The sequence below is a fragment of the Colias eurytheme genome, chromosome 4, assembly GCF_061535395.1.
Source record: "Colias eurytheme isolate Ceu_HAF_F1 chromosome 4, ilColEury1 Martin Lab GWU primary, whole genome shotgun sequence".
In the NCBI taxonomy this organism is placed as follows: Eukaryota; Metazoa; Arthropoda; class Insecta; order Lepidoptera; family Pieridae; genus Colias; species Colias eurytheme.
In genome coordinates, this window is record NC_142983.1 from 6,936,291 (window position 1) to 6,956,455 (window position 20,165).

Sequence of the window (20,165 nt, forward strand, 5' to 3'; positions counted from 1 at the left end):
TGTTTGTTATTAATTATTATTGTGGAGTCAAATAAATGATCTTTCTTTCTTTCTTTCTTTCTTTCTTTTAAATTTCTTTATTATTAAATGATTTCTATATAAAGTTATTTATGAAATAAGAGATACTTACAACGAAATGAAATCTTTTTCATAGGAAGAGTATTCATTTAGGTGCAATTACATACGTATTCGATCAGCAATAGAGTTCTCAATATGTCATAGAGTTGATTGCTGAATAAAAATTATACAACATTAAAAATGAATATAATATTATCAGAAATTCAAAAGCAAATACACCGCATAACTGCACAATAATGTTTACATATAACTGATTTTATGGAATCGAATCGTATTTTTGTTACGCATGCGCCTGCGCAATATAGTGTGTCGCTATAATTTTACTACACCTACGTAAATACTAGATATCGCGGGTTGAATCGGTTATGGTGTATACGTAATAATTACTATAGGTATATAGTGTATAACAAGCCTCCAGTATTGCTATATACGCTACTATCGCGATTGGCTGCGTGTCATTTTCTTCTATCCTGCGAATCGGTGTGCCAGTGCACTGGGATTTCGTATTACCCTCATTTGTAGACAGAAGTTTATGTTGGACTATTCATGTGAGTGTTATAAGTTCTTGTAATACTTTAGGTTTATATGATAAAACTAAGGAAGCGTTTTAATATTCTTTTTTTTGATAACGATTATAATGTTTATTATTTTTAATAGAGTTATGTTTAAAATTATTTGGATTTACTGTCTTTAAGGATAATATTTTGAATCTTGAATATTTTATTCTGCTTATACAAATGTACATATTAAATAAAAAATGTTATGTTTATTTTATTAACATCAAAGTGAATCTTCACGTATAATATTTAGCTACACTTTCTTAATTTATTTGTTTAATATTAGTTTCATATTAATGATCATAAAAAATTGTACTATTTACTATTTTTTTATGTTTTATCTAATTGGGCTGTGACCTAAGCGTTGACAGTGATAAAAAATGATCACACATACGGGAAGTACATTAAACTCCTGTACTATATCTTGTTTACCGAAATGAATTAATTTTTTTTTGTAAACAGATATGAACATTAGTAAATATAATCGCTTATCTATTTAAATTATCCAATTCTATATTTATTTATATATGTATATTTCAATTTGTTATAGTTTACTGAGTCTTCGCAAGTTTCATAATCAATGTATTTAAATATTATGATTTAAAAGTTCGACCTTTGTTATTGTAAATTGAGCTATAAGCGAAACGCATAATATTATTTATTTTCAATTACAATTTAACCATAACTTATTATGATAATATAACAATAAACAGCCAGTATTACCTTTTATATCAAGGACTATTTCATAACTGCCGAGCAAAAGTACACCTTGTTACATCGATGCCGGTAGAATTCCTGTATTACCATTCCATACTATACCTAAACATTCTTGAATTATAAAAGCTATTAACATAATTATAAAACATTCAACAAGTTGTTATCAATTAGTGAGCCATATTAGCGCATTAGTTCTAAATAATTGGGTCAGCAAGAGCTAGGACGTCACGTGTACCGCTGCCAATACTGACCTAGGTTTCGAGCAAATCTAAGAATGGCTTACGTAACATTTGATTATGTAATAACACGTGAATCGAAATGAGTCGACAGCAGGTATGGAGTAAAGGAAAACTTTGATCACGTTTCGTTAGTTAGCCAATACTTGTGCATTTCATGAATGTTTCTAACTCTTAGCAAGGTTAAATGGATTGCGAATTATGTTTGAAAAGAAAAGTTTATAGAGTTCATATTCGAGACGCAAATCGTAAAAATAATACGTTCACTTGTACCGTGTATGCTGAGCACGTGCAAAACTTACTATGTATCTAATTTGTTATTTGTGTTGTTATTGTTTACTTTATAAGCGATTTATAACTATATGGCTTAAGTAGATATATATTTTCCATAATTTTTCATCATCTAATAGTGGATTCATAGAATGAGATCGAATTTTTTATAAGCAACAATTATTGTACTAAAGGTACCTAAAAGTTGACCATTTCTGCAAAATAATTATTTTTTACGAGTAAAAAGTTTTTATGAAAGTCATTAACCTCAATTTTCCCAACACTTATTGTAACGTGAATAAAACATATAACGAAGAGAATAAGTTCATAAGGCAGCGAGCGGCGACGAGAACGAAGACTGTAAAATACACGAGCATACGTCAACGTTAAGAAAGCAAGTTACATAAAAGAAGCAGCGTTTCTCATTCTCGGATTGTTACCGCTAGTGTAGGCGATACATAACTTTAACTTCCGAAGCACACGCTCTGAAATATTTATTCCTGAAACGTAAAGATCGGGCGGGGTGGTGGGCGGAGGGGGGCGGTTTATCCCGCGGTTTCCTTCCTACCGTGTTTTACTTCGAGAATGGGAAGTCGCCGCCGCCGGGTCGATATCGCCAAAGATAAGTCGTATCACAGAAATTCTACTTATGTGCCTTGATACGATCTAACGGTGATTGTTTGCTTTTACATTTAATGTATTATTCTCTCCAAGTCAGATGATTTTTATAGATATTTCCTTTGTTCTATATTGATGGAATGCTAATTGCATTAGTTATAAATACAATTTTAACTAACTTAGAGTTCATTGGATTAACGATCACAGCATGTTTGTTTAATGTTTAATTAACTTTTCTTAATACGCTTAAACTTATTGTACTTCTCTTCGTTAAAACTAAAATTATCCTGACAGATAATTTTAAAATCCTTCATCAGATAAAAATAATGCAACAGTATTACAATTTACAGTCGAACTGTATCCCTAACATAATATCCAAAGAACTCCTTTTAAGTAGAGTTCTAGCAGATTAAGTATGGCTCTCAAAATAATAATCAACTACTCCCTTGTCCAAAAATTTACTTTTAACTTCAATTTCAAAACTATTCAATTACTTTTAATAACATACACGGTTACCTGCTGTATAAATGCTTGATACAATACAAAAACATTCATGAAAAATCCAAACATATCTGTGAACTCTATGAAAGTAAGAGCAATTCTATGTAGCAAACATGATCTGAAAAGCAATTCTTGGCATTATATATCTGTGGTGTTGGCAATAATCTGTGGCGGTTCTCCGACCTCCAGGGGGGGTCTCCCCGTTCGATTGTCTGCGGAGGCTGCCCCGCCGGTGCCATCTGATGTGCCGAGAGCACTCCAGATCTGCATAGATCGTTGCCTTCGTTTTTTCCCTATCGAAAAATCAATACTTACTGTTATATATAAATGAAAAGAGACACTCTTTATTGGTATCGAGAGCTAATTGTGAGATACCTTTGTGCTTCCGGCGCTCTTTGTCAACCTTCTTTATACTACATTCATCTTCTTACCTGTTTATGCATACTGATTCACGTAATGACGTGCGCTCATATGAATTTAGTTAATTATTACAATTGATGTAAAGTGGGACATTACTGCTTTTAAATAATGTACATACTAATAAATAGGTAGGTAGTAGAAACAAATACATTCAAACGGCACAGAACTACGGTACATAATGTGAAATGTCTCATCCCAAAACCGTATCGGGCTTTCCGCCACAACCTTCCTCAAAGGGAAAGAGGCTCAAACACTGAGCAATAAAGCCTTCGGATCGAGCAAAACAAATACAACGCACATTCCAATGCTAGATATCATTCGCTCCGCCTACACAGTCGGCATGACGACTGTAAGCGCTCCCATTGGTCGCCGCGAAGCCTTCTCCATTTCGAATTGGTTATTTTTTCTACAATTGAAATTGGAACTGTACGTTTGTTCTGTGCGATTGTTGTACGCATGCGTCGCCAGGAGGCGGCTACGTCACGTAGACGTATCTACGTTCGGCTCTACGAATGTTTTATTGGATTGCTTTCTCCGTTCCCATTCGCACTTGCTATTCGAATGTCTATTTGCGGCTCTTTTATTTCGACTGCGCAGTCGTGACATTATGTAAGGCAGATATGTGTTACAGTTCTTATCATGTTACATCTTATACTACCTTTTTGAATATATCATTATTATCAAACGGATTGATAGAACGATAGTATAGCAAGTAAAAAGTATAATTTAATTTACTACGTGTTGTTATTATATTATGTACCTTATAATTTATAAGTAAGTAGTCTAACTAGTATGTAATTAAAAAGAAATATAAGTACATAGTTACACACTTTAATTACTAGAAAAAATTGTCATTATCAGAACTCTACAAATTAAAAATAATGTTTAAACATTCCAATTTGCAATATCTATACTTCATCTTTGCAATCAAAGCAACAATTCAATACGTCTCATATAGCTTCATAATAGATGTGCAATCGTTGGCTTGCATCTGCAATAACACACAGGCATCCATAGCAGGCTCTGTCCGGAACAATTTCATTTGCGACTGGGCGAGGATAGCGTTGTAATTACAACAACAATCGATAGAGGCGCCACCGTCTGCCGCACGTTTTAATCTCGCCAGAATCAAAGGACCGTCGCCTCACACCCACCTCTGCACACTGAAAACCTCTCGCCAACTACCACTGTGCTTTACACCCTGTAACCCATCCATTGCGCTCCGCACTCGACTCGCTGGGAACACGCTTTAACAACGCGTAATGTAATAAACACAAACTTGGCCAATTGTTTGGAACTCGTCGAGTGGTAAATACTGTCTCCAAGCCTATATCTGCAGCGGTATGTTTAGGCGTCCTCAGAGCAGATAGTTGCATTTCAGTCTGCTTATGTATAACTATTCATGGAGTTTTATTAAAGCTTAACATTGTTTGCTTCTAGTTAGAGGTTTTATACGTCCGTCGTTTTCAATATTGCTATGCAAATATTGTAGGTACCTTTATAATTGCATTTTATTAATGTTGTTACCAATTAAGTCACTTTCAAAACTTATTTCAACAGAATTGCCATAAATGAATGCCTAAAGTTACGATTGGTTGTTTATAGCTCAAAAACTATTGGGTCGATTCCAGATTTTTTAACAAGCTAATAGCTTTCATTTGCGCATTCAAAACAAGTAGCGAGTTATTGATGATTATTATACTGTACCTATCACACAAATTCCAGACGTACTTAAACGGATTATAAATAAAACTTGGTTATTAAAAACGTGACTATAAGGAGCATCAACATTAAACGACCTGCAAGAAATCACAATCAAACTACCCTACCACATATTACAAGTATCAATATCAAATCACACACGACATTAATCGTTTTACGAGTGCCTTATTCCGAATTTCGATGTTAAACGCATTCCACACAAATTCCCTTGAAAATTAATCGCACAGGCTTGCGCATGTAATAATGAGTGATTTGAGGCCATAATTACTGATGCCGCATACAATCGAGTGTTCAAATTAAACCATCAATATCGATTATCATTTACATTTCGTTGTTTTGGTGTGCAAATTATTGTACAGGAATCAAATAAACTTATTGCTTATAATTATAGAGTAAATATAAAAAGGTAACTAATTTTTAAAGATTACCTAATGCTCTACTAAACGCTCTAGTGATCAAATAGCAGTGTAGACGAGGACCGAATTTAGTAAACCATGAGTAATATAAAAATTTTAATTATAAATTCCTAAAAATTCTTGTGACAGCAGATTCATTAAACATAACTTCCTTCCTCTACAAGTTCGTACCTAAGAAATATAACATTTTTTAATCTAGGATGCGAACATTGTCGAGTCCTAGAGATGCTTCTTATAGAATAGGAAGCGAGTGTAGGTAATGGCGCAAAATAGTGACGCAGTATTATTGCAGTGGGTGGTGGGGGCCCCCACTCCTGCCTCCCATTCCCTCCCAAGAGCGACTGAAAAGGTCCACGAGAAAAATAAGATCCGTGCTCCGTCCTGCTTATTCTTACGAACGCTTTTTGTATACTTATTCTTTTGATATAACGTTTGTGTGTGTAAGTAAATAACATTTCGAGCGAATAGGAATGGGAGCTTTGAATGTTGTCGTAACCGAATATTAATTTCGAAACTTCTTTTTTTCATTTAAACTTTTTATGATCTTTTTCGTTCCTTTTCCCTGATGCTTGTACAAGTCTCTTATTTTAATTCGACACAGATGTAGATGGCTAGAATTGTTAATACCTATACGTTTCTGATGAAATTCACAAAAGGTAGAGTTTTGCACATAGGTGTAGAATGTTTGTCAATTACAAAAGGATTGTGGAACATCTTTAAAACATTTTTATCTCTATGTAGTTACCAAAAAACTCAAAAAAAAACAAGAGATTATAAATATTTCTACAACCTATCAATTAAAAAATCAAAAAAAATCAAAACAATTAAAAAAATACACTTGCACCTACTATTCAACTATCAAAATTATCGTGCCTATTTGTTTTTTTTACATACAAGACATGCTCGAATAATATTTATTTTATCACAACTGCTATTAAGAAAATATCAACACCGCATTAGCATATGAGGATTACATACATAAAGATAAATATAAAAAGGTTGTGTTTAAATTTAGTTCAGCGCCATCTGGTTCAACCTTAGGGTACCGTATCAATAACAATGTACCAGCAACACTGAACCTTATCCCCATACTGAAGTTGGGGCATACTTTAATGTTTTTCATTTTCCAAAGATGGCAGGCCTGCATTAAAAATGCAACAGTTATAAAAAAAAACATAGAACCCATTAATATAATAATTACGAATATTGCTATATATAGAGACGAAATATATAATTCTTATAAGAAAAATATTATAATATATAATTGTACATACAAATCACATTTATATTTGAATTAAATTCCTAATTATAATTCTATAAAGACCCCATTAATATAATATATTCAATATTCATGCACCGATTTTTTTATTAGATCATTGATAACCATCTATGTGATGACTAATACATAACCTGCCTTAAGGTCTGAGACGTTGCGTTATTAGTAAGAGACCAATTTTAGCCAACGATGCCTAAACAATTTATTTCATTTGGCTATTCTTTCTCTCCTTAACCACGTACATAAGAGTGACAAGGAGCGCATATGCAAGTAAAATTTTGGTAGTAATGTCCTAGGGGCAACGCACTCACTAACTGGTTGGGAGAGGACGAAAGTACAATTTTTTGCAATAATTTAAGTGAAAGATTGTTGAGTCTCTTGTATCATAACAGAAACTTATATCATAAGTGCTGAGATATAACTAGCTCTGGAATTAGTTATCTAAAGGACATGTATCTATATGCAATTATGTTAATCTTCAATTAACCATAAGATACATTATTGAAATGAATAATTTAATAAGCAATCCTTATCCAAAATGCCTTTACAAAGAATCCCATAAGTTCTTATCATGATTACGAAATGCTTAGTAATATAAAGTAAAGGCAAGGTCGGCAACTTTCTCCATTTCTCCATTTAAATGTGTAATGTAATTATACAGTGATATGGCTCTACCATAGGTCTTGTGGGCCGGTTCATTGAATTTTTTCTAACTTTCACTTCACGGTTTCATCATCGTTGTAATACTAGATGATAGTTACGCACTTTATCGTGTTGGTTCCGTATATTTCTGGAAAAAAATGACAATCTCAGAAGTCTTCCAAACAGCATTTACTTTATTAGCTTCATTTCAATTTTTCCTACAACATCGAATATTTAATTTTTGGAAATGTAATTTGAAAAACCACGGAGAGTCATGTAGTGTTACGTGTTGAATATTGTTTAAGATAATATTTTTCGTTAGTGTTTAGTGTTTACCTAAACAAACCTATAAACTAGACGGTTTTCTCATTTATTACAATTGAGCATATAACCAAAAATAGTTTAACTTTCGATCATAGCTTTCGATGTATTATAGTTTAAATTTAACCCTAAATTAGACGTGACCTCGCATGACATCAACATAAAACAGATTAGAATAGTAACCAAATAACGATTGCTATGCAACATCTTTTTATGTGTTTTGGTAAATCATGCATCTTTTATTATTATTTTTTTTATATCTTTAAATATATAAATGAAACTGAACATACTAGATATGGAATAACCTAAGCAGAATCTTAACGCGAAAATACGTATTTGTTACCTTCAAGCAGGGCAACTTTTTCCCATCATTATTGCAAATGATGAATTTATCCCAAAATTAATTTACGCATAAAAATCGTATGGAAAGCATGTGGTGTAAAATTTCCCCAAAGCAAGTCCTTTCTACAAGTTAACCCTGGGCGTTTGAACCCACGTGGGGTGACATTGCGGGGAACTGCAATGTACAGCGAATATAGAACAGCCGTGAGGATTTGATACTTTATGTGGATAATTACGCTCCAACAAAAAGCGTGTCGATTTAACTGCGAATACCTAACAGCTTCTGAAAATTCAGCCGATTATGAAAAATAGAAATGATGTCGTGATTATTTAATACGTTAATAAATTAGAGGCTATTTGTGATAATTTATAAATCATTGCATAACTCGTCCAATCCACCCATTTTGTATCAAAGGATGAAATCCATCCACCCGCACAAACTTTCACGTTTATAAAAATTTCAGGAAATAGATACCTTCTTATAATTAATGTTAAGACTATATTTTTATAACCACTATTTATGCTCAACGATCAACACTGTTTCAATCGCAGTCGGATGTACAGTGCACTTGCAGTATAGCAAATGATGCACCAACTTGAATTTTTTGCCGGTCTTAAAGATCGTCCTTGAATTTCAAGTTTAGATTACGGCGTGCACAGTGCCAAAATGTGCTTGTCTTATACGTTTTACTGATATATTTATAACATTTTAAATATACTTTTTAAGTTTAATTTTGAAGTAGCCAATTCCTAAAATAAAATGTATATAGGATACCTATTGCTATAAATTTTTTTATTTAATTGTTACTTATTAAAAAAGAACTAAGAATAAATATGAATTAATCAATTTGCATTATACAATATGCTTTACTAAAATCTTTAAATTTAACTTAATAAAATAAAAAATCTAACTCAGAAAATAATTATTAAAATAAACACCCCTTTAAACTGATTTACTTCTTATTATCATAAATGACTAACGACAATAATTAAAGCTCCGATCTCTCAACCCATTCAGCGTCAGAACAATGCGAGAGTCCGTTATCCTTCGTCGTCTAATGTGAGCCAGTCTTGTTTTCAACACAAATTTTATTACACTAGGTCAAGATTCCTAACCCAGCTGAGTAGATTCCGGCGACGCAAATAAAGGCGATAAAAACGCTAACATAAGCCTGGGGCAATGCACTTTTTCGTGAACGGTCAAAGAATATCGAGTGAGCCCGGTCCAGTACACAAAGACTTGAGTTGCATGACAATTTCATTAATCATTGCCAAATGATTACGTCCCTTAACTCAAAATGATAAAGCTTAATATGCCCAAATGGAACAGCACACTTACATCCTTACATCAACGATCAAAATAATACTAAATGCATTTGTTTCTACAAAGCAATATCTACCGTATGCTCGAAACGTTAGAAATGAATTCGAATGGGACGCAAAACGATAGCCAAAAAACTACCAAATAATTGCAAACTTAGGAACATGCGAATTAAGAACTAAACCTTCAGTCATAAGATAAATATTCTAATGACAAAGTTTACAAAACACAGTCACTGCATACGCTGGCATACGCATTGAAATGCATATGAGATGTAGGCACACAAATTTAACTTAACTAAGGTCATGATATAAAATGTACTCTCATAAATTCAGTTTTTAAGCGTTTGGTATAAAATATAAACTGAATATGAGTTTCTGTTCCTTAAAAAAATCTTGAGATATATCCAACAGATAGGATATATGATATCTATTTTAGAAATGTACAAAAGGATAGGCTGAGATTGTTATAGATCTACATGTGTAGATAAAAAGGTACCTAGTTACGATTCATTTATCTGAAAAATTTCCATTAATTTTCATACACAATAAACTGAAAGATATAATGCTAAAGAGATTATAACAAAAGTATTATCAAAAAATTTATATGCACAATCTGAAAAAGAATAACGTACATAATGCTCATAAATACTTACTATTTCCTTTGTTACAATGTACTTCAATAAAAATAGACAAGATGAAGGACAATGATTTGTATAAAAGTACAATAGAACATTCACGCGTACGAAACTGCTATCGATCCGAACATAGATAATTCTCTATTTGCGGATATGTCGTAAGAAACATCCTCACAATAAACAGGAAGAATTGTGAAAAATTATGTAATATTTTGTCATACTAGCTGTAACCCACGACTGCACTCTATAGGTTTCCCGTTAAAGACCACTAGAGTTAAGTTAAGACCTATGTGCTTGCCCACATAATAATCTACTTCTGTGATAAATTTCATCTTATTCCGATCAGCCCTCGTTTGTTAAAATGGCAACAAAAACATTAATCTTAAAATTTTCGCGTTTATTATTTTTGCTGTAGATGTGTATAATTTACACAATATTTGTATTATAGTTATAGATATATTTACGTACAGTTAACTATTAAGTTATCTGTGGTACTATGCAAAATCAATACGTCACTACATTTAACATGCAAGAAAACAACATGTTATGTTATTTTTTAAATGCGTAATAAGACAGATTAGATCACTATGGAATGAATAGACTTATTATAGTAGGTTCGAAAGCTAACATTCATCATCACACAATGCTATTCCGATCATTTGAATTTAATCTGAATATGTCATACAAAAATCTTAACACATAGGTATAGTTCGGTTAAAAGATTTGTTTATATTAATACGCTTTAATACGAGTCTTATACGAGTATGTTATGTATAATATGAAATAATTTAAAGAAATTGCTACAGTCTGATAATAATTAATTATGATTTCCCATTAATCTTCAAACACCAAACGTGTTCAGTATCAGTCGCGCAGATATAATGTAAATATGAATTTTAATCCTGCATAGAACGATTAAAAAACAATACTGGCAACTTCTTTTAATGAATTAATTCTGCCCTATATTCCATATCAGAGAGAGCCCTTTACCAATAAGTAACTGTTGATAAGGTATCTTGCGATTGCTGAGACGAATTCTTGAACATTTACTTTCTTAAAGCAAAGTTCAACGTCCCATAAAAACATGAATCTAGATGCACTCCAATTTCGTAACCAAAAGATTTGATGTTGTTCACCTTATAACGGTGCACCTAATGCTATCGTTTTAACACCGTTTCTCCCTTTATATTATATTCTCAAATCTCTTTAAAAAAGTATGTTCGATTTAAATTTACGAAAACATATAGATCACACCTCTGATCTATAAAAAAACATAATATTTCATGTAAATTGTATTGCATTAAAAAACTTTATTTTATGCAATTTCCATTAATAAAAACAAATACTTTTGAACTCAATTTTGTGAAACGTAATAAATTGCGATCATTAAAACCACATTAGTAAAGTTGTAGCTAGATGTACCTGTAGCTAGGTGCAGTCGATTGTAGCGATATGTGCTACGACTACACTGTCACCGTAGTCACGCGTAGAGTTCGCGGAATAGTGCAAATCGTTACTTTACAATTTATGCTACATAATTTGTAATTTTACATAATTATTCCTAATTGTCTAAATAAGGTCCACGTACCTTGTTTGTTCCCTATTGATACAGTGAAAATAATAATTAATATGATACAAAATTATATGGATTACCTAAGTGTATTACCAAGATTTTATCGCTTTAAAACTAACTTTCCATCTGTAAAGTTCGTGACCTTCATGCATTTTAAACTGTTGTAATTAAGGCATCGCGCTTATCTAATGTATAAAATAATTATTTTGAAAATAAGAAAAATTTAAAAATCTAAAACATGTAATAATTTTTACATTTGAAATTGCTGAAACAATAATATAACTCCTTACAAAAATTTTACTAATTATATTTAACAACACTACTATTTTATTGGGTACTTTTAAATAATCTTAATTCTTCAATTATTATACAACTGTGTATACAACTAAAAAAATGTGAAATAATGAGGCAAATAATAGAGCCAATAAAAAAGTAAATTAAAAACATTTATTTTGACGTTTCAATTGATTGAATTGGCATTGATAAATTTTTCTTCAACTAAAGTTTGTTGCCTCAAATATAAATCATTTATTATCCGAGCTAAGCCTATTATAAACATTACACTTTTATTCCAGGTGTCTCAGAAAAGTGTACCCAGATAAGACCTCTATTTAGGGCCAGCATTGCCACAATAGTCGATGATGTCGTGCGTCGGTATAACATATAAATACATACGGAGAGCGCTCCTGACGAGACTGCCCGCCGAAACCGCGTCGAGTACGGCAACCTGACGCACGCGCACCCGAAACTACATACCACGGTTTAAATTATCCAAAAACAAATTATAACATCCACCGATCCTATACACCACGACTAATCATGAATGATGCAGAGTTATATCAGAAAAGCAACAACCTTCAAAAGAGGGATGCTTTCGAGTGTCTTGAGGAGTACGCGCAGAAAATAAAGTGGAAGAAGGATGCATGTGTTATAGACATCGGCTGCGGGGATGGAAGCGTCACGACCGGCGTGCTGAAGAACTTCTTGCCGCGCTGCGAGAAGGTGGTGGGCTGTGACATCAGCGAGAAAATGATACAGTTCGCGAATAGGAACTACTCTTCAGATAACGTCAGTTTCACAGTGATTGATATTAAGGGTGACTTGCCGGACCAGATGCGGGGCGAGTTCCACCACGCTTTTTCCTTTTATACGCTGCATTGGATAAAACAACAAGAGTAAGTGATATTTTAAATATCCTTTTTTAGCCCCTATGGAACCTGATATTTACTCGTTGTTTTTCTTTTAACATACGTTATCTTGAAAATTATCTTTTGCACGCATAATCTTGTTGATTAAATTAAAATTAAATTTATATTAAGATTTACAACGTTACAATTATACAATTTGTATTCATCCTAAATGAATTGAAACATTTTTACACACCATTATTAATTGTATTGAGAAATAATATGATGTCATAAATAATATAATACTATGTACTACAGTTAAGATAATAATATCTAACAATTAAATTATTCCCATGGAGTTTAGAGAATAACACGCACTCAATTTAGTGCCAAATAGATACTTATTACTTATTACTTGAAGCTATTTATCAATAAATCAGTGACAATGTGTTTAACATTATTCAAATAGAAGTACAATAAATGAATAAGTAGGCACGTGGCATTTTGATGCCACGCACACTAACGTATAAATATAGAGCATTTTTGTGATGTGGAAAAACCTCCTGACTTAGAAAAATCTGCGAATAGTTCTGGATGATAGGAATGATTAAATAGTGAACTTTTCGTTTTCAGGATTGCATTTACAAATATTTATAATCTCCTAGAAGATGGTGGTGACTGTTTATTGATTTTCCTCGGGCACATGCCGCTGTTCGACGTGTACAGAATTCTTGCTCGCACCAACAGATGGAGTTATTGGCTAAAGGACGTTGATAAATTCGTATCACCGTACCATGACTGCCAGGTAAATAATATATAACCATTCAAATAAAACTATTGAGAGCAAAATAAGATTCAAAGAAAATTGACATTAAAACCCACTTCAGTTTTAAATTGGATTTAAAACAAAAACCATATAAGTACTAATACCTTCTCGTAATGTACTTAAATTAATTTAAGATTTATTTTAAATTTTTTTGTTTATAAAGTTTTAATATTTATGTTTCTTTTAGGATCCTGAAAAAGAAATAAGACGGATGATGTGCAAAATCGGTTTTGTAAACGTGGAAGTTCAATATAAACCAAAATCGTTTATATATAACAGTTTGGAAGCTGTGAAAAGTAAGTTAATTTTTAACTTAAGTTAATAAAAACGAAAACGTTATAAAAAATATCATTTTAAAAGTTTTACTTGGTAAATAACAAGATAAATATGATCTAAAACAAAACTAACGGAGGATATTACAATATTTAGAACTGATATCTATATATCTATACTAATAAATATTATAAAGAGGAAAAGTTTGTAATTATGTATGTATGTATGTATGTATGTATATGGTTTTCACGCATAAACTACTGGGCCGATTTCAAAAATTCTTTCACCGTTAGAAAGCTGCATCTTCACTGAGCAACATTGGCTATATTGCATTTTGAAAAAAAATAGAGATCCTTACCAAAAATGCAATAATGTAACACAAGGTGTAAAAAATACCTCAATAAAACTTCTGTCATCGCGTGCGCTGCGGAATCTATTGAAGATAGAACAAAAAAATGTTGTATAGAATCGATCAACATATCTACAAGAAAGTCCGCGATACCATATGTCCATCTTCAGTAGTTATGTTACTACAACAACTTTTTTACGTTTTCAAAGTAAATAGAAGTGCCGACAGTAATCAAACCATGTTATCCATACACATATTATATTAATCCTTATCCCATTAAATGATGTTTTATTATAGACTGTTTCAATACTAGAAAAATACTTTTTAAAAGAAAAAAATTGGATATTCTATTCAAAAGATATAACGAATTTTTAAAAGTATCAATTTCAATACAATGAGCAGGGCGTAGTGCGGGACGGGGTAAAGGTGATTTTCATGTGATTAAAAATTAAACCTATAGTCCGACCTATAGTAGACCTTTTCACTCTCACGATATCGCTATCTATGCGGGTGAAACCGCAGGGCATTGCTAGTCTATATAATATATATATAAAACTCAAAGGTGACTGATATAGTGATCTATCAACGCACAGCCCAAACCACTGGACGTATCGGGCTGAAATTTGGCATGCAGGTAGATGTTCGGACGTAGGCATCCGCTAAGAAAGGATTTCCCGAAATTCTTGTGAGGACAGGGAAAAACGGGGATGCACGTACAAAGTAGTGGGCGGAAGCTAGTACAATATAAACTCAAAGGTGACTGATATAGTGATCTATCAACGCACAGCCCAAACCACTGGACGTATCGGGCTGAAATTTGGCATGCAGGTATATGTCATAACGTAGGCGTCCCCTAAGAAATGATTTTAAGGAAAGCTTTTATCGCGGAAATCCCACGGGAACGGGAACATTGCGGGATTTTCTTTGAAAACGCGAGCGAAGCCGCGGGTGGAAAGCTAGTTGTTATATAATTGAATACATTACATTATAAGTTCGTTAATTATGATTTCCCATTAATCCTCAAACACGATAACAGTAACAGTCGTTATAATAATAATTATGAAATAAAGTAATACAATACCTACATCTATTCTATTAACATTCTAAATTGGCATACCCTTATTTTATTTTACAGAAGCAGTTAAAGCCGTAAACCCATTCAAAATACCTGAAGAATTACATGAGGAGTTTTTGGAAGATTACGTTGGTATTGTAAGAGATATGCAACTCATAGACAAAGTTACCGACAACTTCGAAAATTCCATTTCAATTAGGACAAATTATAATCTCATTATTGCATACGGGAAAAAGTAGGCTAATAAATTGATATATTTTTATTTCTAGATAGATACTAGTCGGGAAAGGTGAAGATCATTACAACGATTGCGGTTATTGATTCGATACATTTAAGTAATTTATTACAAAGTTTTAATTATAATAAGGGATGTTTAAATGTTTATTTATAATTGTAGAGTAGTTGTGTGAAATGTAATTTATTTGTTAGATTTAAGGGTGATTGGTAGATTAAGGAACCTTCTAAAAAATATATTAGGTAATCCATAAGTTAGTCTCAAAATATTGTATATCGGCCCTCGAAATGTCGGAAAATTATAATTGTTGAATTAAATTAATAACACAGATTTTATGGGATTCAGGGTATCAAATTATATTCCAATTAACGAAACCAAATAAAAAGAGTTCGATTAATATTTAATTTTAGTTTTTAGATACATTTGCCTAAACCGCATCACACACGGTGAAGATACTATAATATTTTATGTTAAGATTCTCTAATATAAAATATTACATTATCTTAAGGTATCTGGTATCAGCGTTCTGACCATCATTTTTCTTTTTGTCATTGCGTCCTAAGACCAATGTATAGAACCGCCATCCTGTTACAAATGACCCGAAACACTGACACAAAATTTCGGGTCATTTGTAACAGGAATACCTTAAGATACTGTTATATTTTATACTAGTGGTCCGCCCCGGCTTCGCCCGTGGTACATATTTCGCAATAAAAGGTAGCCTATGTCCTTTCTCGGGTATCAAAATATCTCCATACCAAATTTCATGCAAATTGGTTCAGTAGTTTAGGCGTGATTGAGTAACAGACAGACAGACAGAGTTACTTTCGCATTTATAATATTAGTATGGATTAGAGAATCTTAACATAAAATACTATAGTATCTTCACCGTGTGTGATGCGCTTTATGCTTAGGTAATTAGATATTTCACCCACCGCACTAGTAGTTTGTAAGTGATGAGTAAATTGATGTTACTATAATATATACTGGTTAAAATAAAAATAAAATACTAGTATTATTTTTCAACAAGTGCTGTGTCATTGTAAATCCACCTCTATAGCTATGTACTTATGATTAGTTATTATTTCACTATTAAGTTTATTAACAATGTTTAGAATTTATTGTCGGAAAGTGTTGGACGTTTTTACAAATTGTTGAGAAATTAAATAGTTATATCTATAATTTAACATATTTTTAATATGTATTATAAAACTTTATTAGTGTTTCACAATATTTGTGTTTTTTTTTTTCAAATTTAATTTTATATTACCGAAATTCCTACTTCCTCTGTGCAATACATCCCATACTTATTTGTCACACTAGCAATGCCCTGCGGTTTCACACGCATAGATAGCGATTTCGTAACAGTAAAAAGTCTACTATAGGTCGGACTATAGGTTTAATTTTTAATCATATGAAAATCACCTTCACCCATCATGAAATGCGACCATTTCACGAAATGATCGATCATTTCGTGAAATGAGCAAATCTACGATATGGCCACGACACAGATATTCATATCATTCAATACAATGACTATGTGACCGAGCACCACCAAACCACCGAGTAAGAGCTCAATTAACAATAAAATTTTATAATACATCGCTTGTTTTACCTTACTACCCATGGTTGCCTGGCAGAGATCACTGCTAAGTAATAAGGCCGCCAATTGTGCTATATCATTCTGGTACCATCTTGTTTCTTTTCGTTGTATTTTTCATTCATATATGGACAAGAAAATGTAATACAATAACATTGCTGATATAAACCTACAGGCGCTGATATTCTACCATAAAAGTAAATATAAAATATATTAAACATATAACATAAAAATACATATATACCTATTTGCAGATAAAACAGTTTTTGAGTAAATAATGTTACTGTATACTGAAATATTAATTATATTATACAGTTGTACATATTATATACGTACCTGAATAACATCTAGGCTTCCATGTTTCTGCTTCTAATATAAGAAAATTAAAAAAAAATCCCGCATGCTATTTTGTAAAAAAATAAAGTATGATTTCAATAATATGGAGATTACCAATATTTAACATAATATGAAAAAAAAACTTATGTTTTGCTCTTCAATCCTTAACATCAGTCAAGATATTGAGATGAGATAAATGCACACAATAATCTACAATTAGACCGGGAGATATTAACACAAAGTTTCGAGTTATTTGCAACAGGATGGCGGTTCTACAGGGGTCTTAATACGCAATGACAAAAAGAAAAATGATGGTGTGAACACTGGTACCGGTGGCTTAGTCGCGTGGGCGTTAGTCGAACTCGTCGGAAAAATAGCGAAAATCTGCAAAAAATTTTTATTTCACCAAACTTTTTGTACCAGTATTGCATTTGGATTTTTGGAGAGTATTTGATAAAATGTGACCATTATTATATTTGCCATACTTCTAGTAGGGGGAAAAAGTGCTGTCATACTTGAAAAATTACTTTATTATTAATCTATATAAGTGAAGATTTCCAACACCTAGATCTTTGAAATTTTGTATTTATATACAAATCGTTTGACTTTCGCTATTTTCCGACGAGTTCGACTAATAACGCCCACGCGACTAAGCCGCCGGTACCAGCGTTCACACCATCATTTTTCTTTTTGTCATTGCGTACTAAGAACCCTGTAGAACCGCCATCCTGTTACAAATGACTCGAAATTTTGTGTCAATATCTCCCGGTCGAAATATATTGTGTAAATATCTTGAAACTGAGATAAAATCTATTCGTTTATGAATAAAAGGTTTCCGTAAAAGTACATACTGATTCTTTGTTTATGAAGTCATAGGTCAAGAAAATCCTTGACATATATTATTATAATGTTTACTCTAGGATTGATTAACATTGTAGGTATTATATTTTGTACTGCGATATGGTTCCATGTCATTGATTTTATTTACCGCAATCTGCTTATGGATTGTGGGATAAACGGTAGGCCTTTATCATATATTAATAGAGTATGTTAGGAACAAAGTAGGAAATTTTAACGTAACTGTGTAGAGTTTTCGACTCATGAAGAGCAAGACTGAAATATCCTGTAGGCTGAAGCTGATACTTTTCTTGTATGTAGGTAGGTATCTATATCAGAAAAATCTCCTGACTTTCACCGTTAAAATTCAAACTACGTTATCCAAAAAAGGGTACGTCCTTGTTGTTCATTGTCAGAAATGCGATAATTTAATGTGAATATTTTACTTTATTGAATATTTTTAATATAAATTCAAATTTCATGATGGATTTGTCTAGGTAAGTAAATTATAATAAAATTCATAGCCACTAAGAGATATTAAGTTACCTACTGCAATTATTCAGTCAATAATTATTAATTATTATTGGAAATATCCCATTTAGTTAAAATGTCTGTAATTATAATAATACTTTAATCATACTTTATTGAACTAATAATGCATAAATAATTAATTAATCCCTTCTTTTAAGTAGTATTTTTTTTCTTTGACTCTGAGTGATTTAAGATGCAAAATCAAGTATTCAATTGTACAGCGCCGAAATATATATAATATGATATATAATATGTATATATAATATGAAATTATGTACAAAAAAATTCATTTCATTATTGAATAGAACTACAATAGATCTACAATAGATGATCAATGCATTTTTCTTCCCGTAGTCCGTAGCCGTACTGAATCACATTAGAACAATGTGCTGATGATATAGGTATTTCAAGTTACAGATTATTTTATTATTAACTACATAATATTATATAGGTATCATATAGGTACCTATGTATCTCTATCCGAACAATATAAGAAAACTAAAATTAGTGTAATGTAGGTACACGCCGATGACACAGGATTATTTTCCAGTTCAATTCGATCGAAGCCCGGCCAAGTCGTTAATGTGAACCAACAGCTTTTATTAAACAATATTTAGTTGAAAATTTTAAAAGAATTGAAAAAAATATATCGTGATTCGGGACTCAAGATTGAAACCCGCGCCGCGTCTTAAATTTCGCAATAAAACGAATTCGTCGCGTCCCTCGATCAATTTTTTTCTATTCTTTATTTTTTTAATACATATTTACAAATATTGAATGCTAAGAACAGAAATATAACACACCACAAACGCACGAGATACGTGATATTCACGTCGAATTCAAAACATTAAATTAAAGACTTATCAAAATTTAGCCTATATAGTAGTATATATGTATATCTTTCTGAAAGTTGCTGGTTAGAAATCTGTACATAAGGATTCTATACAAAATTCTTTTATTAAGTAGTACTAATATTCTAATTTTTTTGCTCCAAATAAGAAAAAACAAATAAATCGGATCATGCGTAACACTAACACCTCTATAGTGAAGGTGATAATACAAGAAAATGGTGTTTTGTACCAGGATGGCGAATCATCAGGGGTCTAATGACAAAAATAAAAATAATGGTCATATAGCAGACTGCCCAATAATTTTAATTTTAAGTTTTGTTTGTTTTTAATGCGTGGTAATTGTAGGTACGTGTCGGACAAATAACTAAACTTTAACGATACGTGTCACAAAAATCCTTGTATTTTCCGATAGTCGATAAAAAGTAGAGGGTGGGAGTGTATGCCATACTTTTCCGTTGTGGCCTCCAGGCATATAAAC

At 32.1% G+C, this 20,165-nt stretch overlaps 1 protein-coding gene across 1 annotated transcript; it reads left to right on the top strand.

Annotated features, from left to right (window-relative positions):
- Positions 1-492: 492 nt before the first annotated feature.
- On the top strand, positions 493-15,865 carry LOC149909041 (juvenile hormone acid O-methyltransferase-like). Its single transcript, XM_090120643.1, has 5 exons — positions 493-626; positions 12,223-12,822; positions 13,408-13,579; positions 13,788-13,896; positions 15,358-15,865. The coding sequence occupies exons 2-5, from the start codon at positions 12,467-12,469 to the stop codon at positions 15,534-15,536; spliced, it is 816 nt and encodes a 271-aa protein (XP_089976769.1). The 5' UTR covers positions 493-626; positions 12,223-12,466; the 3' UTR covers positions 15,537-15,865.
- Positions 15,866-20,165: the final 4,300 nt, after the last annotated feature.

Coding starts and splice junctions, on each gene's coding strand:
- LOC149909041 (XM_090120643.1), top strand. CDS start 12,467: ATGAATGATGCAGAGTTATATCAGAAAAGCAACAACCTTCAAAAGAGG. Junction 13,580..13,787: donor CACCGTACCATGACTGCCAG/GTAAATAATATA, acceptor TGTTTCTTTTAG/GATCCTGAAAAAGAAATAAG. Junction 13,897..15,357: donor CAGTTTGGAAGCTGTGAAAA/GTAAGTTAATTT, acceptor TTTATTTTACAG/AAGCAGTTAAAGCCGTAAAC.